Source organism: Mustela nigripes, chromosome 1 (genome assembly GCF_022355385.1).
Source record: "Mustela nigripes isolate SB6536 chromosome 1, MUSNIG.SB6536, whole genome shotgun sequence".
In the NCBI taxonomy this organism is placed as follows: domain Eukaryota; kingdom Metazoa; phylum Chordata; class Mammalia; order Carnivora; family Mustelidae; genus Mustela; species Mustela nigripes.
The window spans coordinates 149,855,435-149,878,930 of record NC_081557.1 but is presented as its reverse complement, the minus strand read 5'-3'; the positions used below and the strand labels follow the sequence as shown (position 1 = coordinate 149,878,930).

Below are 23,496 nucleotides of genomic sequence, written 5' to 3'. Positions count from 1 at the left end.
ATTCACATATTGAAGTCCTACCCCTTACCTCCATGTAATTATATTTGGAGATGATTAAAGTTAAATGAGGTTATAAGGGAAGGGCCAGGATCCAATAAGTCTCTCATCCTTAGAAGAGGAGAAGAGATACCAGAGCTCTCTTACACTCCTATACACAAGGCAATGTCCTATGAGAGGACATACAGGGAAAGCAGCTATCTAAAAGCCAGGAAGAGAGGCTCCACCAAAGACCAAACTTGGTCTTGGTCTTCCAGCCTCCAGAACTATGAGAAAATAAGTTTCTGTTCTTGAAGCCACCTTTTTGTTATGGCCATCTGCGCAAACTAATACATTTTTTAAACATGGCTGCCATTATTCTTTTCTAACAAGTTAATGGAGCTTTGCAACTTGAGTAGCATAGGAGTCCTGGATATAGCTTCCCATCACATAACAAAGAATAGTTGTCTTTGTACAACATATGCACTCCTTGTTGTTGTGGCCCCACCTATCACTCAAACCCCATTTCTTGTCATTTCTCCACTCTCACAAAATGAAACTATCTATTGAGGTGTATTTTAAAACTCTATGTCTTTCCTCTGCTCTGAATTCTTTTCTCAGTTTAACTACCTGGAGCACTCCCCCAACCTTCAGCACCCCAGGTAACATTCACCTCTTGCTTTGTGTCTCCTTCCTCAACCCCCCTTCACAGAATCCTCACTCACTGTTTGACATTAATTGTATCATTAAGAGCATCCAGTGCTTACATGATTATCTGTCCCCATCAGAATTTTGCTTACCTGTGTCTCCCAACAGATGTGTGTTTTTTAAAAACAAGGATAATATGGAGTTTGACTCTATTGAGTTGAGGGGAAGCTCTGTAAAAGTTTCACTAAGATAAATTGAAACCCTTTTTCTAGGGGAGGAGAAACACACATTTCAAGGGTGTTAATACTCTCCTTTTATAAATGCCTTCCAAGAGAGAGAAAAACAAATCCAGATTATGTTTATTGAAAACTTTTAGTTGGTTAGGAATACTTAAAAGGGAATTTTTTCATTAGTTAAGTTCCTTCCAGTAATAATGAAATAACCCTCATCAAAATATATTCAAGCCAAGGGCATTCTTATGCTTGAAAGCACCAATATTGAAAATAAACAAGCAAGAAGGAGTTCTGATGGAAAGAAAATCTAAAGAAAAGCTAAGAATTTGTGAGCAGGCAAAAAGTGAAACTGAGGGAAGACTGGATCAAGAACAAGGAAATCTGGCTTTTAGTTCCTCACCTGCCGGTCATTAACATTATCCCATGGCCAATACACCACACACATACACACTCCTGCATGTACACACACACACACACACACACACACAATCCATCTGTAAAAGGAAGGGATTTATAACAACTAAATTCTTTCCAGTTTTAACATTTTTCAAGATGTTCAATTGCTCTTCACTGAGGTGATTCTTTAAAAGAGATTTACTTGGGGCGCCTGGGTCACTCAGTGGGGTAAAGCCTCTGCCTTCGGCTCAGGTCATGATCCCAGGGTCCTGGGATCAAGCCCCACATGGAGCTTTCTGCTCAGTGGGGAGCCTGCTTCCTCCTCTCTCTCTCTGCCTGCCTCTCTGCCTATTTGTGATCTGTCAAATAAATAAATAAAATGTAAAAAATAAATAAATAAAAGCGATTTACTTAATGTGATTTAAACTTTGTTATCATGAATTAATTATAATTTGATATATTAAGTTATGTTGAGGTTATATGAGGTTGAGAATAGTCAATACTACTCACAGCACCTGGTAATAACTCTGCCCTTCATGGCCACAGATACTCTTCATTGATTTACTCACTATCTCATTCAAAAATATGCTTCAGAACTTACAATGTGCCAGGCATCTACCTTCACTTTAAAAAATTACTTTTTTTCTTTTCTTTCTTTCTTTTTTTTAAATGTAGGCTCACACAACACAGGACTTGAACACACGATCCTGAGATCAAGGCCTGAGCTGAGATCAAAAGCTGGATTCTCACCTGACTGAGCTACCCAGACACCCTTACTTTTAAGTAAGGAATTGGCCATTCACAAGCAAATTGATGGTCCTTAAAAATACTGAGTGCCCTCTACTACAGAAATTGTCAGTTTTTATCTGATTCTTTGTGCATGTATTTGAACACTAGTGTAAACGATTAAAAGACATAGTGTCAGGGCGCCTGGGTGGCTCAGTGGGTTAAGCCGCTGCCTTCGGCTCAGGTCATGATCTCAGGGTCCTGGGATCGAGTCCCGCATCGGGCTCTCTGCTCAGCAGGGAGCCTGCTTCCCTCTCTCTCTCTCTCTGCCTGCCTCTCCGTCTACTTGTGATTTCTCTCTGTCAAATAAATAAATAAATAAAATCTTTAAAAAAAAAAAAAAAAAAGACATAGTGTCAAAATTCCTAGTTCTTGAACTGCTATGAAAGACGATAAACAAAAATAATAATTCAAATTTATTCACCCCCATTTGGCGGGGGCAGAGTGAAAGGGAGAGAGAGAATCTTAAGCAGATTTCATACCCAGCACACAGCCTGTCACAGGGTTCAATCTCACAAGGCTGAGATCATGACTTGAGCATAAATCAAGAGCCTGACGCTTAACCAGGCGTGCTGCTGAGCCATGCAGGCGCCCCTCCCCTAAATTTTGACTTAATATCATTTTATTAACAAATGATATTTGGGAAGAAAAATTAAGAAGCTTTTTTTGGGGAAATAGCCTATCTCTGGTTTGTATAAAAATGAGTACTTTCTCATCAATTTAAACTTTATTTTGTTAATTTTAGTTAGTACAAGTTTGAAACAATAGTAACATAATGATATCAAAATACAACTTATCTTAGAAATATTACCAACTAAAGTGATTTTTATTTTGAGGAAATTTTCATTTGAATTAACCAGAATTTTTGCATTTCCTTATTTATATTTCCAATTTGTTAGCAAAATAATTACATTGCCCTGAAGACCATCCTTAACTCTGTAGGCCTTCTGAGAAACTACGCAGAGAAATTAAAATAACAGCCAAGGTTGATAAAATCCTCTTTGAGCAGCTTAGGTCAGAGTTCCTCAAACTGGGGTTCATATGCATATTCTCTGACATCTGCAAATTCTCTGATTTTAGAAACATTGAGCTTGGGCCTAATCCAAGCTATCCCACAGTCATTACTAGAAGATACACTAAACTCATCAAAAAGAGTCAGAGCATTTATTGATCTTCTTTCGTATCTTCACTCACTCAGCTCCTGAATCCCCTGCTCTCCTTATCCCCCATTTAGGTCCTTGGTCCTACCTAATTAATCATTCAAATGGTACCCATTGTGGCCAGACTGTATCAGAATAAGACTCCCTGGGGGGCACCTGGGTGGCTCAGTGTGTTAAAGCCTCTGCCTTCAGCTCAAGTCATGATCTCAGGTTCCTGGGATTGAGCCCCGCATCAGGCTCTCTGCTTGGCAGGAAGCCTGCTTCCCCCCCTTCTCTCTCTCTGCCTGCCTCTCTGCCTACTTGTGATCTCTCTCTCTGTGTCAAATAAATAAATAAAATCTTAAAAAAAAAAAAAAAAAGAATAAGACTCCCTGGGATAAAACATTGGATCTTACTCATAATTCCATTTTATTCCATGTGTTTCTCCATATCAAAGTCCCCATATTGGATCCTCCATATTCTGTTTTCTCACATCAACCTGATCCCTTTCTGAGTTTAATAAACACGATTTTATATTCAAGAGGATACCATAATGTAATTTATAGTATAAAAAAATCTATAGTATAAAAAAAGGTACAATGAGAAAAGAACCCTAGAGTGTAGGACAAAAGAAAAAAGACTACAGCTTTGCTTCTAATGCCCATACAATCTTGGTCACATTGCTTCATATCACTAAGCCACAATTTCTTCATCTGTAATGGTTAATCTCCACATTCCCCACTGGTTTTCTACAAGGAATGCAAGAACTGGTATGGAAATGCACCATAACTGTCATGATATTTTTACTAATTCTTCTTATGGGATATTCTTATTAATTTATTTATGAGGTCTTTGGCTAAGGATTTGGACTTACCTGGAGGCAAATCATGGCACCACTGTCTAATTTGGAGTAATGCATATTATTCTTAAACCTTGGTTTCTTCATGCATAAATGGGGATAATCCTATCTCATAAGATTATTTTAAGCAGTTCGTAATATAATGTACATAAGTTTGTAATCTAATGCCTGGCCCTGGTAAATAAATGCTCAAAAAATATTTCAAAAAAATCAAAAATATTTATAGAATGTGCATTTGTTGCTATTTTATAATTCAGCTGGACAAATGAGAATTTTGTGAAATTATGTCTGAAAATGTAAAATACTAAAACAAAGCCCTGATCCAAATTCCTAATTAAGTTCTTGAACTTTAACACAAGGGAAATAGCCTCAAAAACATACTGTTGGGGATGTCTATATCATTTGATCTATAATGTTTCTTCTTTCATTTATATATCCTATAGCTCTAGATGAAGGGAAAACACACTGGGGATACCTCAGGGAGGCACCTCCCTCCACCAACTGATGATCCCAGCTAGGAAAGATGGTTGTAGCTACAGAAAGAGCTAGAGATTTTTCTTTCTTTTTGTTTTTTCCTCTTTCTCATTGCAGCCTAGAGATTTGTGGCTGAGAAAATGTTAAGTGAATAAGCAAATACAAGACTGCTAAGGAACCACAAGGGACACAACAACGATCCCCAGAAGAGTGTATTATGTATGCTGATTGGATATATCAATGTTGTTCCATTTAGCACCATATCTATATTTTACATGAGTTAAGGTGGAAAGAAGCTCCCCGGGAACTGATGCTGAAGGTATCTCAAAAATTACTGAAAGTTGTGTTTCTAGTTTTCCTTCAAATCTATGCTGGTAACTGACTTGTGAGAAAAGGAAAGATGTTTTGGCTACAATATATAGCTTCTAGCAGATGTCCATTAAAATTTCTCATAAACTAAGTGTGCCTGAGGGACTCAGACGTCCTGTTCCCAGCTTAGTAAAAGTCAAAATTAATATTAGACAAGTATGCTTTGCCTCTTGGCCTCAATTAGCAAATCCATCATCTTGAACCAAAGTAAACAATGAGAAAAAGTGTGAAAGATGCCAATGAACTGAAGGAGACCAGGGAAATTCGGTTGACCTCAGACTCCATCAATTTCTAGCAAACCCCTCTACCTCTTGGCTTGTTTATGACCACAGGGCTTTTTATTTTTTCTTACTTACCAAGGGCTTCGTTTCATCTTCATCTTTGAAATAATAGAGCTGGTCTCCCTTGAGCACAAACCAGCGGGTATGCCAAGTCTTGACAAAGCCTCCTTGCTTCCTCAGCCACCCACACTTCATGGCATTGTTTCGCCCTTGGCCTTGCTGGGGGTTCTCGGTGGAGTCATTGTTCTCCTCCATCATCAAGCTGGTGAACTTTCCTCTTTAGCAAGTAAGAAGAAAAAAAAAAAAAGAAAGAATAAGGTACTCTGACATATTCAATTCCCGCCTAAATCACTTCTGTCCCTTAAAGAAAGCAGGAAGAGGGGAAAACATGTATCAACATACTTGCTAAATTTCTAGAGGCAAACCAGACCTGACAACAATACTTACGGAAGGTTTGTTGTATCTTCCTTTAACAAGCCAGTCACCTGGGTGATAATATCCCTTTCTTCCTAAGTAGAACTAAAGAATGGGAAAGTTCTAAAGGTAATGTGTTAAGAAGCAATTTTTAGAAATAAACTCACATACCAACAAAAACATAATTTTGCGATAATGGGCCTCTGTGTCTGGCATGCACTGACTGGGTCCTGCATGTGCAGGCCTGCGATTATCTGAGCAAACACTAGCCTGACACATGTTAAAGTTTAAAGGGACTATGTTTAAAACCTCAATGGAAGACATTTGTTCTACATATGTGAAAAGTTCTCAAAATGTATCTGGTCCCCATTCGCCAACAGTATCCCCCTGAGAATTTCTTTGGCTGGTCAGGAATTAGTGCAGCTGAAAAAGTCTAGAAAAAAAAAAAAGAAGAAGAAGAAGAAAGAAACAAAAACAAAAACAAAAACCTGTTTCGGCAGTTGAGTTTCCTTCAGCTCCAGGAGTGAGTGGTGCACTCCAGCTGCACAAGGAAGAACATTTCAAGGTTATGTGTGAAGGAGTGTAAGGTCACACACACTATACATAGCAAGGAAATGAGTTTATCATGGAGAGACTATTAATCGACAGGTAAGAGGTAAAACTGCCACAGGAACAACACAGGAGGTGGCTTTCCTAGAGAGCCGGGCACCCTTGGTTAAAATAAAAGATATTTTCCTGTCCCAAAGGCTTCCTGAAAATGCTTGCTAATGTTTGTTTGTAAGCATGTTTTTGGGAAGTGAAAAGTTGAGTTTTTACCCTGTGTCTTTGAGGAGGATATAAGAATACAGAGTAATTCATGAAACAGAGAATATTCCTGTTTGGCATAGTCACGGACAGAGCTCTTTTTTTTTTTTTTTTTTTTTGCTTGATTTCAGGAAACAAACTGTCCTTCTGTCTAGTCTTTATTTTCACCACTAACTTTTCACTCGATTTGTATATACACAATCCTACTTGTAAATTCCACGCAATTTCCACTGTCAACCTTCGTTCTTTTACGTTACTTCCTTAAAAGTACAGGGTCAGACCCTCCACAGTTGGCCTCTAATTTCTTTGAATTTTGTCCTGCCATTCCATTTGCAGGGATGAAGCAGCACTCTGGTTCTAATTCTTCTTATTTGGATCATTTCCACCATCTCAGTGGTGTTGCGTCTTCTATGAGCATGCCTCACAATCTATCTCCATCCCTGTTTTCAAGCTTCAAGTGGGTGGATTGACAACCGTCCGTCCCATTCAGTATCCTCTTTTCCCTTTCTTGTACCGAAATATTCTCCTAATGAACAGGCCCTTACCTCCATAAAACATCTCAAAACTTCCTTCGCTGTACAGGGCATTCCCAGGAGAGAAGCCAGGGAGCACAGGAAACATTCTCCCCATCATGTGTGTGCACGCATGTGTGCAGACTGGTTCATGCCTGATGCTTCCAGTTTGGTATGCCCTTAGGGCAGGAATTTTCAACTTTCTTCTTTCATAGTACTTCACCGGATATAAAGAGCCAAGTAGACCTCATTCTAAATGAACAATAAATGCTTTAACGTAATTTAGATAATAACTATGCTTATTTAGAACACTCTAAATCACCTTTTTTTGGCTTCCTGGTATTTAAATTACTCAAATGTATACAACTGGCTATTTCATCATTACCTATGTATTCTTTGACCAAATATCCTAACCTATAAAACTGATTAAGACAAACATTCCAACATATGCACACACAGGTAGACATACACAAAAATCTCTAATGCATTGTACAATAAATTCCTTCTTTGGGCTCTTCTTTCCCCCCCTTCCCTCTCATACTCATGTTTTATATTAAATTGGAAAAATTCCCTCTAAAATGCTCCAAGGAAATGGGAAACCCACCATCAATAATATAAAAAAATACAAGTGTCTCGTTTTGCCTTTGTCTACTATTAATACCTTAGTAAAAAATGTATGCACATTAGAACATGATTCATGATTTTCCTTGCCTACATCTTCTATAAGTACAGTGAAATCAACAATAAGTATAAGTAAAGTGAAATCTATAAGCAAATTCTATAAGTAAAGTGAAATCAACCACTGAAGTCTTGGCTTTAATGCCTATATTTTCATGACCCTAGGACACATTATAAACTATTTTAATAGCACTAATTGTAACAATTCATTAAAACAGGAATAAAAACAGATTATATCATATCCCTAAGAGAAAATAATATCACAACCACTACCTGGATGAGTACAATTAAGTTTTACTAAAGTAACCATGATTTTTACAGAGGAGTTTCTTTTTTTAAGATTTTATTTGGTTATTTGAAAGAGAGCAAGAGAGAGAGCATGAAAGGGGACGGAGGGGCAGAGAGAGAGGGAGAAGCAGACTCCAGGCTTGATTCCAGGACCCCTCCCAGGACCCCAGGATCATGACCTGAACTAAAGGCACCCCCTTAACAGACTGAGCCACCCATGTGCCCCAAGAAGTTTTAGTATTTCTACTGAAATTAGGTGGTTCATATTCTACTCTTCATCTTTACAACGAGGATGCTGGGTTGGATCATTTCTAACTATGGTCCCTGAAAATTTCAGCATCTGAAATCTGCCACCTCTGTAATTCAACACCTACGACAGTGTCAGACATATGGTGACACTCAATCAATGTTTGATGAATTCATAAATTTTGTAATGGTGGTGCTAGATATCTTAAAGTAAACATGATCGCCCTCTGAAACCAGACCCTGCCCTGAGCCTGGTCTTAGTAAGTGGTACCATGACACACCCAATTAAAGGGGAGAAAAAAGAAAGAAAAGGGGGAAATAAAAGAAACGTGATTATTTTTGATTCCTGACTCTTCTTCCTCCTGAATATCAGAAGATTATACACATCCCCCAAATATTTCAGAGCCATCCTATTGGCTCCCTCTCCAATGCTACCCTGTGACCCAAGCCAACAATGTCTTCGACTAGAGGATTCTAACAGCCCTCTGACTGGTCTCATTGCTTCCATTTTTAACCACAAACACAAACATATGCTCACATAACATCATTCTGCATAAAACAGCCAAAGTGAGCTTTTAAAAATTTAAATCAGGTGGGGCGCCTGGGTGCCTCAGTGGGTTAAGGCCTCTGCCTTTGGCTCGGGTCATGATCTCGGGGTCCTGAGATCGAGCCCCACATTGGGCCTTCTGCTCGGTGGGGAGCCTGCTTTCCTTCCTCTCTCTCTGCCTGCCTCTCTGCCTACTTGTGATCTCTGTCAAATTAATAAGTAAAATCTTTTAAAAAAAATTAAATCAGGTAATGATTTTCTACTTTTAAAATTTCAGGGGTGTCTGGGTGGCTCAGTGGGTTAAAGCCTCTGCCTTTGGCTCAGGTCATGATCCCAGGGTCCTGGGACCCAGCCCTGCATTGGGCGGGGGGGTGTCTCTGCTCAGCAGGGAGCCTGCTTCCTCCTCTCTCTGCCTGCCTCTCTGCCTACTTGTGATCTCTGTCTGTTAAATAAATAAATAAAAATCTTTAAAAAAAAATTTTAATTGGCTCCCACTGTACTTATTTAAAAAAACCTGGGCCTTAACCCTGACCTGTAAGGCTCTGAGTCATTTGGCACCTGTTTACTGATTCATCTAACCTCATGCCACCTTCTTGTCATTTCCCCCAGTCCAACAATGCACGTACACACACACACACACACAGACCCTGACACACGCGACCACATCAGCTTCCTTTCAGTTCTGGGAATACCCAAGCCCCGTTATGCCTTGACTCTTGCTACTTGCTGATCTCTGCCTTGGCTACTCCTCCTCACACTCTTTACGTGCCCGACCCCTTCTCCTTCAAGTCTCAGCCTCTCAACTACCCATTCCAAGAAACACTTATGAATCACCCAGTGAATCAGTTCCCCTGTTGCTGTTCTCCATCACTGAACTCTGACCTCTGTCTTCCTGAAACTTAACTAAATTGTTATTTCTTTAACTGTTCACTGTCAATTATCCTTCCAGGAGACCATAAACTTCACAAGGTCAAGGACTTGCTTTTCCTCCCTGCAGTATACCCTGTGCTTATTTGGTATTCAGGAAACAATTGTTGAAACAATGAATAAGCTATGTGACAGCCACAGTAGAATTCCTATAACTAATATTTTCGACTTTCTAAATTGCATTTAATGTCTTAAAGAAGATTGTGTACTTTAAAAACCTGATTATTTTTTTCTTTAACAGACTTCAATTAGCATGAACATTGTTCTTAAACACAATTGTCAAAATCATCAAACCTAAAGGAACCTGAAAATGCCTTTCACGAAGAAATACAACATTCAAAATGTATACTTTTTAGCTGTGGCAGGAAATACATGTAATCAATTGTGATTTAGCATGAAGAAAAATACAGTTTACTCAAATTCTCGGAGAATTATTGAACTGAATTTCCACTGGGAAAGTACTTTCCCTGGGGTCAGGACATGGGAGCTGGGTAGTACAGGAGATTACAAAATAGAACTATCAACTTAAGTGTTTAGCAAATCCATGTAACAATGACAATAGAACGATAACATAAATTAACGGTTACTCTAAACTAAAACAAAAACAGAACTGAGAAGTTAACTGGTGTCTTCACATCAATCTTCGGAAAAAGCCTCAGTGATGACCAGTGATGAGGACTGTACCATGCTGGGGCTTAGAAAGTTCCCATCATTTGATGGGCTGATAGCTTTGAATTATTTTCCAGCTGTGGAAACTGGTTTGTGTACTCTTTTAGCAATCAGATGGGCTGGGAACACAACAGTATTACATGGTGCAATCAGAAATGAAATTCACCCTCCTAGCAGAATTTTCTAAAAGTCACACAGCCACACTCAGAAGTATTTAAATATGGGACTTAATTTCAACAGAGATAAACAAACAAGCACAGAAACAAAAACGGGTATAGAATGCTGTATGCCAAAGAGTTGTAATAGGTGTGAATTTACCTGCATGACTACACACGTTAGGCAAACACAAGAGAATGACAAAGGAGGGAGGTGGGGAGAAGAAAGGAGAGACAAGAGCTTGGATAGCCCGACAATTCCACCTCAGGGCCTCTGGGACATCCAGTGAAGGCGTGCTCCCAGGATAAGTGGGAGGTGTCCTCTCGCAGCCACGTTCCCTCAGGATCGGGTGGGGTGTGTCTCTTACTGTGCAAATATGACCCCGCAGTTTCAGAGCACACGTGATTTCCCCCTACACAGTCCTTCAACACAGATAGCTATTCCGGTTGTTCCACCAAAGAACAGTGATTTGTTCTATTGCTAGGGGAGAAAACAAAAATAAACCTGGCAGATTTGGTAAAATGCTGCAATTTGCGAGAGATTTCTGTGACTTTTGAGAGTAATTTTGTTCACATCAAATTGTCACCTTTGGGGTTGACATGAGAACCTGATTCCTTTACAAAATGAATGTACTTGCACTGTATACCGTATGTAACTACAGATAGTCAATATTTATCAAATTCTAACCTTTCTTTTTTTTTCTTTTTTAAAGCTGTTCTGTAGCTGTTGCTAACATGATGGTTTGTCAAGCAGTAGTATACTTTCTTCGGCTGTATGTCTAAATGTTAGCATATAGCCTTTCTATAGGTCATGGCTCACACAACAAAAGCATACACACAAAATGAAATACTGTATGTGCATATATGAGTGCATGTATATGATGTGTGTGTGTGTGTGTGTGTTTATGGTGGGTGTGGGCATTTATGCATTATAGTGTACTCTCCCTAGGGAAGAAAATCCTGAAAGGCAAAACGTTTATTATTATTTTTTCTTTCATTTTTAAAATGTTAATTCCAGGGTGCCTGGGTGGCTCAGTCTGTTAAGCATCGGCCTTTGGCTTAGGCTATGATCCCAGGGTCCTGGCATAGAGTCCCACGTCCAGCTCCTGGGAGTCTGCTTCTCCCTCTCTTCCCCACTCCTGCTCTCTTGCTATCACTCTTGCTATCTCTGTTGCTCTGTTTATCTCTCAAATAAGTAAATAAAATCTTTAAAAAATAATAAAATAAAATATTAAGTTCCATGGCACTAGAAGACATGTAAGCATATTCCTGCAGATCTGACATTCTTTGCCCAAGAAAAATAAATAAATAAATAAATAAATAAATAAATAAATAAATGCCATAGGATGTTCACTGACCAACCTGATCATGGGATAGGTCACGGTTAAGTCTATAAAGTTACAGGTTTATTTTTATTTTTATTATTTCCCAGAACATTTCTTCAGTAACTGCAAATATTATTTATATTTATATTTATATTATATTTATTATAATATATTATATTTATTATATTTATATTTATATTTATATTATTTATATATTTTTATTTATTTATTTATTTATTTGTCAGAGAGAGAGCGAGAGCGAGCACAGGCAGACAGAGTGGAAGGCAGAGTCAGAGGGAGAAGCAGGTTCCCCGTGGAGCAAGGAACCTGATATGGGACTCGATCCCAGGAAGCTGGGATCATGACCTGAGCCGAAGGCAGCTGCTTAACCAACTGAGCCACGCAGGCATCCCAATAACTGCAATTATTTACTTGATTTAGAACTTGAAACTCTTTTTTTTTTTTAAACTCTTTTTAATATACTAAATGTTCAAGTAATTTCAGACTTGACATTTCGCTCTTTCTCAGTCTCCCTCTGTCTCTGTTGTTTTTTCTCCATGAGAAGGCACAGGCAAAGGCCATGGGAGCACACACTGAAAAAGTGGCTTCCCACAAGCCAAGAAAAGAACCTTTCCAGAATCCAACCATCCTGGCACTTTGCTCTTGGACCTCCAGCCTCCAGAACTGTTAGAAAATAAATTTCTGTTGCTTAAGTCACCCAGTCTATGACAGTTTGTTATGACAACTAGAGCAGATTAAGACAATGTGTATTTACAAAAAAATATATATATATAAGGAGACTTTAAAGAATTCACTCTTCATATCTTGTGGTAAGGTTAGCTGCTAACAAAAGAAAACAAGTGACTGAAAAATAGTTCAGTCTCTGCCCTTCAATCTCCAGCATACCACCTCTTCCTTTGAAGAATGAATCAAACTGTGGTATCTACAAGGGAATCAGTGTTCTAAGTCCAAAAATGCAGAGGATCTAGTGTAGACCATTTTAGCTCTGAGATAAATTCCAGGAGCCTAAATCTGTTTTTAGAAAGTATACCTTGAAAGGGGCTTTGGGTTTTCACAAAGGGCTGTTCTCACTGCCTGGACTTCACAGGGAATCTTTATTCATCCTCCAGCTCTTCTACGAAGACTTCCCTGTCATCCCCAGTCTGGACATTTCCCTTCCATGAGTTCCCACATCACTGACAATAAGCTTTATTCCAGGTGGGCCACATGCTTACTACTCTTCAGTCTTTGACACCATAACACATTATGGAAATGGGCTCCCTGTAAGCCCCAGACTAATTGCTTATACTGAATATTCAAAGGTTTGTTGCATGAACATAAATAAATGAAGGAATGTGTGACTGAACAAAAAAATCAGTCTTTGGGGGCTACTAGAATTGGCCCCAGAGGCCTCAAGGCTCCCCAGAGTACAGCGCAAAATTCCGAAAACATTTCATTTTACTAAACACCAGTGCAAAGACCTCAATCCAAAGTCTCCCACCTAATACTAACCCTTTAAGCTTTTAGTAGTTTAAGGCTAAAACGAACTTCAGAATCTACTGAGCAAAGAAAATTTCCATTTGTCTCTCTGGATGTTATTCTTAATCATAATTTGAATTAAAAATAAAGAAACATTTCTTCTTAAGAGTTTATGTGTGAAGAAAACAAAGGAATTGAATAAAGTGCAATGGTTATGAATATGAAGTTTAAAACAGTCACCAAAAGAGCCCACCTCGGGAAACTGTAATGGTAATAATTTTATAAATGTATAGTTCTTTTCCTGAGGAAACACTAAATATCCTATTCCTTGATTCATTTGAAATTAAATTGTCCAAAACATCAGAGACTAGACAATACTAGAAAAATTATGTAGATGTGGTATTGGAATAGGAATATCAATCTACATTTTATATTTTAAGCTTCAATATTTCCATCATCATTTGGTGAGAAATCAAAATGATTTAGTAAGATGAACCATTTTTAAAAAGCCCCCCAAAGTATTTATTTTGTTTTTGTTTTATGTTAAATGCTTCACACTCTATAGAAGAATCCGCTCTCTCTTAAGGGGATCTTAAATTAGATAGGGAGAAAAGTATTTTACCACATACTTAGATGTGTCTCTCACCACCACATCACTATTTGAAGGATAAGTAACAACAACAACAAAAAAAAAAATCATTGGAATTCCCAATGCTGATAACCTGAGCAGAAACAAAAATCAAATCAAAACAAATACTTTACCTTCAAAGATATTAAGGGAGAAATGACAGATATATGGCAACCATCCAGATATTCTTCAACCTCACTCACTGCAGACATTGTTAATTAATCACAGTTCTCTTTCCTGTGGAACCTAAGATCACCCCCAGATGTTTCAAAACAACACTGTAGATGGTCACAATCCATCAATCATATATGAAAACAAGAGGGAGGCTCTTTGTTTCTTCAATTCTGTAAACAAACCAAGAACTGAAGGTGTCCTTCTAATATAAAAGAGAAATTCAGCTGCTCTACAAAAGAGAATGACATTTGAAATGGGGAAAGAAGAGAAAGTCAACTTCTTCACTGTTCTTTTTTTTTTTAATTGAGATACAACTGACATAATGTTATATTCGTTTTAGGCATATAATGTATTGATTCAGTATTTATATACATTGCAAAATGATCACCACAGTAAGTCCAGTTAACATCCATCACCACATACAGTTACAAAATGTAACTCCTAATGAGAAATACCAGAATCCACTCTACTAGCTGTTTTCAAATATGCAATGTTGTATTATTAACTATAGTCACTATGCTGTGGATTACTGAAAAATACAGAACATGTCATGAACTTGTCTGTCTATCTTTACACAAGGACCATGCTATCTTCTCTGTATTGCTTCAATTTTAGTGTATGTACTACTGAAGCAAACTCTGAAGTCAATTTTTCTTAATGGTTGGAAATAATAGCTCACTGGGAGCTTTAAGACAGCAACTACCATTGTATCACATGGCCACAAAGAAGAAAGAAAACAAATCTTAAGCAGGGAAAAGGTTGGATGTTCCTATTTTATAGTAATCCAATTTATGACTAGATCCCTAAAAACAGATCAGAAAAAAAAAAAGGATCAGAAACCTGACTTTATAAACATCTCAATTTTTAAGCTTTTGTATGTTCCTTCTCCCCCTCACTCATTGCTCATTAGTAAAACCTTTTTTGAAAAGCTGTCTCAAGGAACAATGAAGTTGTCCACACTTAAATCTGAAAAATAATGGGATTATAATACCTAAATGATGGGGGAGCAATAGCAGCAATGAAGGATGGCCCCTGTACATAGTGGAAAAAGTGGGGAGAGCCAAGATAAAGCAAGTGGAATGCTGAGCAAGACAGCATTGGGGGGGGCATGAGGGGGCAGAGGGTTTTGGGGGGGACATAATACCTTCTCAGCTGGGTCCTCCCCACAGTAGGGAAATGACCTTGGGTTTACCATTTATAGAGTTCTTCCATCTCTTTCCTCTGATGATCACCTTTTTAAGCTTACATAAAAGCTTGTATAAAATACTACTTTTAATGTCAGATTCCTTTAGTGAGTCTAACCTAGGAAAATCAGGTATGTTGTCAATTACATTATCATTTCAGGGCTCTCTAAGGGGCCAGCTTTTTATTCAACCACACTTCAAAGAAAATACTTTACGAGTAGGTAACTTTGGCCGGGTATAATCATTTGTCTACGATGAAGTTTCAGGTTTTCTTCAAATGCAAGCTTTGAGGTACTTAATGATTTCCAATAAGGACCACTTCTTCTTTGTCAATTAATCCTGCATGGTGAACATCATCAGCCCTGCTTTATAAGCTCTGGAAAACAACTAGATACTCTGAGTATATAAATCTTGTCCTAATCACTGAGCCACAGTTGCTCTCCCAATGGTTTGTTACATTGAGGTACTCACAATGCAATTTTTTCATTAGAATTTGAAGAAAGTGGAGGGATGTCACAGAAAAAAAAAAAATCTAACTGTTATTCTACTTTATTCAGCATCATTCACATTATGATGGACTTTGATGTGTTCAACTTTGATCTTGGATGAGGTATCATTATGCTCATATAATTTGAACACATTTTAGTTCTTCAAAATATCTAATTAATTTACACTCTAGTTTTAGATAAGCTGAATTGAAACCTAGTTTTATCGCCCCCTGAACATATTTAATTAGCAGTTCAGTGAAAGATAACTAAATCCTAAACATTAAAAAAAAATTAAATAGGAAGCTTGGCAGGACATATGTTATTTGGAACTCCCTGAAGCTTATCTTTGTAGAAATGTCCTTCCCTCATGCCATGTTGTGTCAGATCATAGCAGCAAACTACTACCACAGGATAGGCATGGATGTGATTATGTAGAGTTCCTAAGCACCACCCCCTCCCCAAACAGTGACCAGCCCAAGGAGTGGGCATGTGATGGAAGAAGTGCCAAGTGGAGTCCTTCCTCAGGTCACTTACAGAGACACTGGAAGGATCAGGAAATTACCTTCTGTGTATTCCAAGTTGAGGCAACTAATATACATGTTGAACAAAATAGAAAGCCAGATTTCTCACTGTTGGAAGAGAAAGTTAACAAATATGGGAAGAAAAGAATGTGTCCTGTGGTTTGGGATCAAAATTAGAGGAATCAGTGTGGAGTCACAGTTCTTATTTTTTAATAATAGTTGTATATATTTAAGGCATACAGTATGATGATTTGTGTACATACACATATAAATGAGAACTACAGATAAGCTAATTCACATATCATCTCAACAGTTACCATTTGCTTGTGTGTGACAAAAGCATCTAAATCCACTCTCAGCAAATTTCTAGTATCTAATAAAGTATTATGAATTACAGTCAACATGCCATATATTAGAACTCCAGACTTATTTATCCTATATAACTGCAACTCTGTACCCTTTGACCAACTTCTCATGGTTTTAAATAGATAGATGCAAAGGTACAGAAACAGATAGAGACATATATTTACTGCTGTCTGTGGAGAGAGCCTAGAAGTAATAATATACCAGTAACAAGGAATGAGTGGATCTTAACTTCTAAATGCCATTTACCTTGAAATGGAATCATGGCTACTTAGATAAAAAGCTGATTCCAGGGATTAGTCAAAAAAAGAACAAGATGATCCTAGGATAACATGTGTCAGAAAGTAAGGAAATACTCAGGTATGATGGGAAAATTGCCAAAGGACACAGAAGCTCATTTAAAAATGTTTTCACTGGTCAAATATAGGACTGAAAAATAATAACAGATAATACCTGTAGAATAAAACAAGAATACACGGGGATAACTGTGTGGCTCAGTCAGTTAAGTGTCTGCCTTCAGCTCAAGTCATGATCCCAGGGTCCTAGGATTGAGCCCCAGGTCTGGCTCCCTGCTCAGCAGGGAATCTGCTTCTTCCACCCTTCTCCCTCTGTCCTTCCTCCTTGCTTGTGATTTCCCTTTCTCTCTTTAATAAATAAATAAAATCTTAAAAAAAAAAAAAAAGAACACATGAGTTCTATTGATATAATAGATGGATAGATGGATAAGTAAGCCAAAGAAGTGAGGAATCTCTTTTTTCCAATACAATGTCAATAAATACGAAAGCAATAATAAAGTTGTAAATTATCAATGGAGGGCGCCTGGGTGGTTCAGTGGGTTAAGCTGCTGCCTTCGGCTCAGGTCATGATCTCAGGGTCCTGGGATCGAGTCCCGCATCGGGCTCTCTGCTCAGCAGGGAGCCTGCTTCCTTCTCTCTCTCTCTCTGCCTGCCTCTCAGTGTACTTGTGATTTCTCTCTGTCAAATAAATAAATAAAATCTTTTAAAAAAATAATAAATAAAAAAAATAAATAAAATAAATTATCAATGGAAACAAAAAATTAGTGGGGAAAGGCTTGTTGGGGAAATATTTTTATATAATCTCAAAGTATCTCCCACAAATGAGTCATTATTTAGAAAAGGTAAAGCAGTAACTTTCCCACCGAGAACCCCGGAAGACCCAATGTGATCAAAGTTTACAGCATTAGTGTTGGAATAAGCTGACATCTTGCACCTCCTAATGTGATGCTCAAGGAAGGACACATTTTCCATCATTTCTGGTACGTTCCCACCCAAGATGTGTAATCTGAACCTAATCCTGAGGAAACACCACAGAAGCCCAAACTAAAGGACATTCTACAAAATAACTAGTCTGCATTCTTCAAAAATCTCAAGGTACAAAAGAAGACAGAAAAAGGTAAGAGCTTCTTACATTCTCTGGAACAGATCACATACTGGGTATTTTTTCTGGCTCAGGATCCACAAACCAGGGTCAATCTTTGTGTTTAATTGTCAGTCATGTCTTTTCAATGTACTTTCATTTGGAACAATCTCTTACCTTTTTATTTTTTAATTTTAAATTTAAAATCAAGTTAGTTAACATACAGGGTAATATTGGTTTCAGGAGTAGAATTTAGTGATTCATCACTTATACACAACATCCAGTGCTCATCCCAAAAGAGCCCTCCTTAATGCCCATCACCCATTTAGTGGATCTCTCCACACTTCTCCCCTAAAGCAACCCTGTTTGTTTTCTATATAATTAACAGTCTCTCATAACTTGCCTACTTACTTTTATCTTATTTTATTTTTCCTTCCCTTCCCCTATATTCAATTGTTTTGTTTCTTAAATTCCACATATAAGGGAAATCAGATGGTATTTGTCTTATTCTGACTGACTTACTTCACTTAGCCTAATAACTCTAGTTCCATCCACGTCCCTGTAAATGGCAAGATTTCATTCTTTTTGATGGCTGAATAATATTTAATTATATATATACACACACACACAAACACAGTACCCATATACATGTAAATTTAAATATACACTGGATTAGATTATTGTATCAACATTAAATTTTCTCATTTCAAGTAGTAGTAATTGCAGTTATGACATAATTGCAGCTACCCTTAGGAAATGCACACTCAAGCATTTATAAATGGATAAGATGTCTCCAATTTATTTTCCAAATATTCAAAAAAAATCATAAATAAACAGATATATAGATGGAACGATAAAGCAGATGGAACAGAATGCCAGCAGTTGGTCAGTCTGGGTAAAAGGTGTTTGGGAGTTCCTAGCACTATTCTTATAACTTTTCCATAAGTGGAAAAGTATTTCAAAATTTAAAAATATACAGCATATATAGCTTAATATAAGAACACACAAAGGAGGGACGCCTGGGTGGCTCAGTTGGTTGGACGACTGCCTTTGGCTCTGGTCATGATCCTGAATTCCTGGGATCGAGTCCCGCATCGGGCTCCCAGCTCCATGGGGAGTCTGCTTCTCTCTCTGACCTTCTCCTCGCTCATGCTCTCTCTCACTGTCTCTCTCTCAAATAAATAAATAAAATATTTTAAAAAAATAAAAAAAAAAAAGAACACACAAAGGAGAGGCAAACACTTCTTCCTTGGACTACCACCAGCAGGTTTCAAGTATGCTATTGTCCAAGAAGTTAGTAAACATGGCTTCAGAATTAGTTACCTGAACTTGAAAAAGTCATTTGATTCTCTCAGCCTCTGTCCTCTGATCCTCGAGAACAAAAGGCTGAATGAACTATTTGATATCTAAAATCTCTGTTAATTATAAAATATCGTGATTCTTCAAAATGGTCTCTTAATAACGTTGTACTTCCAGAAATGACATGATTAGTAGGACAAATTTTCTAGTTCAGTTACAGTGAATAGTTTTAAAGATAAAAGGGCAAAAAGTAGCATAGAAGGCTTGTCTATTTCTGGCTCGTTATGGAATTGCTGTGCTGGTTTAGCATCTAATTGTTTTATGTGAAAATGCCACACCTTAATTTAGAAGACTATAAAAAATATTAACTACCACTGAAAATCTGTATATGACGCTCTCTCCACTTTAATTTTGTCAAGGTTTTTTTTTATTTTTTTATTTTTTAAATTTATTATTTATTTTCAGCATAACAGTATTCATTATTTTTGCACCACACCCAGTGCTCCATGCAATCTGTGCCCTCTATAATACCCACCACCTGGCACCCCAGCCTCCCACCCCCCGCCCCTTCAAAACCCTCTGATTGTTTTTCAGAGTCCATAGTCTCTCATGGTTCACCTCCCCTTCCAATTTACCCCAACTCCCTTCTCCTCTCTAACTCCCCAAGTCCTCCATGCTATTTGTTATGCCCCACAAATAAGTGAAACCATATGATAATTGACTCTCTCTGCTTGACTTATTTCACTCAGCATAATCTCTTCCAGTCCCGTCCATGTTGCTAAAAAAGTTGGGTATTCGTCCTTTCTGATGGAGGCAAGGTTTTTTTAATTAGAGAGAAAGAGAGCACGAGAGCAGGGAGGGAGGGCACAAGGGGAGGGAGAGGGACAAGCAGACTCCCCACTAAGCACAGAGGCAGCATGGGGCTTGATCTCAGGACTCTGAAACCATGACCTGAGCTGAAATCAAGAGGTGGCCACTTAATCAACGGAGCCACCCAGGAGCCCCTACTTTCTCTTTACTTTCAGATAGAAATATGATTTTTACTTGCTTAATAAATAATATATAGGGTTCACATATGCTCAGCTCACTATTCTAAGTGATATATATACACAAATACATATGTTCATATGTGTGTATGCTTTAATCTTCACAACTCTGTGAAGTAAGTACAATTATTTTTTTTTAAAGATTTTATTTATTTATTTGTAAGAGAGAGAGAGAGTGAGAGCAAGCACAGGCAGACAGAGTGGAAGGCAGAGTCAGAGGGAGAAGCAGGCTCCCTGCGGAGCAAGGAACCCGATGTGGGACTCGATCCCAGGACGCTGGGATCATGACCTGAGCCGAAGGCAGCTGCTTAACCAACTGAGCCACCCAGGCGTCCCAGTAAGTACAATTATTACTTTCACTTCACAGATGGGGGAACTAGGGGACTGGAAATACCTACGGTGCTACTGATGATAAGTGGCTGTTTAGAAACAGCCATACATTTGAGCCTAGGCAGTGTGGCTGCAGAGGCTGTGTTCTTAAACATCACTCTAAACTGCTTCTCAAATGTTACATAATAAGCTCTAGCAGAGGCCCATAAATTCAAAAATTCCATGAGAAAAAGTGCCAAAATTGGGTTTTTATGCCAATTATATGCCAAAATCAAGTACCTGGAGACACATATATATATCCATGTGTTTACATATCTAAATCTATAGATCTAGATATACCTATATAGATAGCTGTATATATACATATGTATGTGTGTGTATATATATATATACACACACACGTGTATATGTGTGTGTATGTATATCTATATCTATCTATATATATCTCCATCCATATAGACATATATGGCATATATGGAATATATATAGCAGTATATGGTGTGTGTGTGTGTGTATAGTGTTCATATGTATCTATGACTACTAAAGACACACACATATATACATATATATGTCTTAGAAAATAAGACTATATATAATAACACTGACATATATATGTATTACTAAAATATTCTTATCTTGGTATTTATGCACATATATTTCAAGTTTTTACTTGAAATTCTTTGCAGACCCTTCCACATGGAACTTGTGCCACATCGACCTGCTGCTCTTTCCCCTTCGGCAGCATGGAAGCAGTCAAGTGGAAGAACTCAGAAGCTGCCACAAGTGTTCTCGGCAGAGGCCAGCAAATAAAGCCCAGCCATGCTACAGCACACTGGATATTCTCAACCCAGGGGAAAAAGAATAAGGCTCTGCGTGCTTAGTCCTTTACGAAGAGAAAATTAGCAATGAAAGTGACAAATTCCTTTTTGCCTTTAAAAAAGGAACCATAGACCCCCTCCCCCTAGCAACCCTCAGTTTGTTTTGTGAGATTAAGAGTCACTTATGGTTTGTCTCCCTCCCAATCCCATCTTGTACAGACCTGTACCCCTGGGGATAAAAATATATGTTTATAAAAAATAAAAAATTAAAAAAAATTAAAAAAAAAAAAGGAACCATAGAGCTCAGTGTCATTTCAGTCAGAAAAGGACAACGTTATTAACTCCTAAGAATTTTATTACAGCATGACTAACACATATTCTCTCACTCCAGGTGCCAACATCTGTAGGCACGGGCTTAGTTCAATTGGGCCTCACCAGACACTGGAAAATTTACCTTTCATGGGGAAAGGTCCTGGAGAAAAAATAAAGGTGAACAACTGTTAAGCAAGCATGCTTAACAGATGGAGAGGCAGGCAGAGAGAGAGAGAGGGAAGCAGAGAGCCCGATGCGGGACTCGATCCCAGGACCCTGAGATCATGACCTGAGCCGAAGGCAGCGGCTTAACCCACTGAGCCACCTAGGTGCCTGCAAGCATGCTTTTAAATGGAGGGATGCCTAGGTGGCTCAGTCCTTAAGCATCTGCCTTCTGCTCCTGCCACGATCCCAGGGTCCTAGGATCTGAGCCTACCTAGGGCTCCCTGCTCAGCGGGGAGTTCTCACTCTCCCACTCCCCTTGCTTGTGTTCCCTCTCTAGCTGTCTCTCTCTCTCTGTCAAATAAATAAATAAAAACTTTTTTTTACAAATGGCAATAGAATTATCTGAGGGAAAGACAAGACAGGGAGTTATGGCAACAGTAAGAAATGGAACCCATCATAGTTGGACATTTCTAACATATTATCTTGCAAATAATAATCATCATCAATATTTATACATAGGCCATTTCATAAGTCCCATATATTCCATGCAATTTCATATAATCTTGACGAACAGAACTTTTAAGAAGTATGACTGATGTCCCTGCTATATATATAGGATCCAGGAGGCTAAGGTAATTTGCTCAAGCCATACACTAACAAGTGTCTGAGCAGTTATTATTTTACTCTGGACTGTGAAGAGTTTTTCCCCCCACTAAATGACATTGTTGCCTATTATACCATCACCTTATACAGACCAACACATTTATTACTAGAATTCCTAAAAAATGAAGGAACAAAAATGTAGTACTGGAACAAAGTGTAGGTACTTAAATATTTATTATATCATAGCTTAAAATTGTTATAAAAACTCATAAGACAACATTAACAGACCCTTGAGGAAATACTCTAATAGTATTTCTTCTCATAGAGTCGCTTTAAGATTTCAAGAATTTAAACATAAAATGAAAATATCGCATAAAGGGTCACATAAAAATTCAAGTCTTAGCACAACCTAAATTACAATCTCAGAGTAAAAAGAAACATGAAACAAATGTAAGGATGGTAGAAAATTCTGCTTTCCAACATGGTTATGAAATGTAACATTCAAATTAATCAAATATGAAGTCCCATTATGTGTCTTTTTTTAAATTGCTGTCTTTTATAACATGAATAGATGGCCAATTTCCAAGTAATTAGGAAAAACAATCATACTTGTCAAGAAAACTATTGTAAACACAAGTCAGGCTTGATTTGAGACCCAGAAGTCATTCTCATGATGCTTAAGGTCATTTATCAGGATTTTTTTCATTAACAGAACACAAAATAATCCAGGTTCAGTCACTATTTCTTTCGCTTTTCCAGCTATCCGAACAGTTATGGCATCATTCTTCCTGCTTCCCTACAGAAACATTTATTCCTGTCCTCCCCCATTCCCTATCTCCTACCTGGCTCTGCTCCGCTCACCACCAGGCCTTTGCCTCACATCTAGACGATGACTTCATTCTACTCCCCAATTACATGCTTCTACGGGCTCTTCTCCAGTGTCACGGTCATACTGATTGTTCCAAACATGTATTTTATATGGT

The 23,496-nt window shown here is 38.0% G+C and overlaps 1 protein-coding gene and 1 non-coding gene across 3 annotated transcripts in view; both read right to left on the bottom strand.

Moving 5' to 3' along the window:
• Positions 1–23,496, bottom strand: part of ARHGAP24 (Rho GTPase activating protein 24) — a 757,722-nt gene that overhangs the window by 421,012 nt on the left and 313,214 nt on the right. For both annotated transcript variants that reach the window (XM_059375189.1, XM_059375179.1), the window contains exon 2: positions 5,237–5,438. In XM_059375189.1, the coding sequence (XP_059231172.1) occupies positions 5,237–5,419 (183 nt within the window). In that variant the 5' untranslated portion in view covers positions 5,420–5,438. The remainder of the gene's footprint in view (positions 1–5,236; positions 5,439–23,496) is intronic.
• On the bottom strand, positions 14,540–14,644 carry LOC132009455 (U6 spliceosomal RNA). Its single transcript, XR_009401938.1, has one exon. It is a non-coding gene; the product is annotated as a U6 spliceosomal RNA (small nuclear RNA).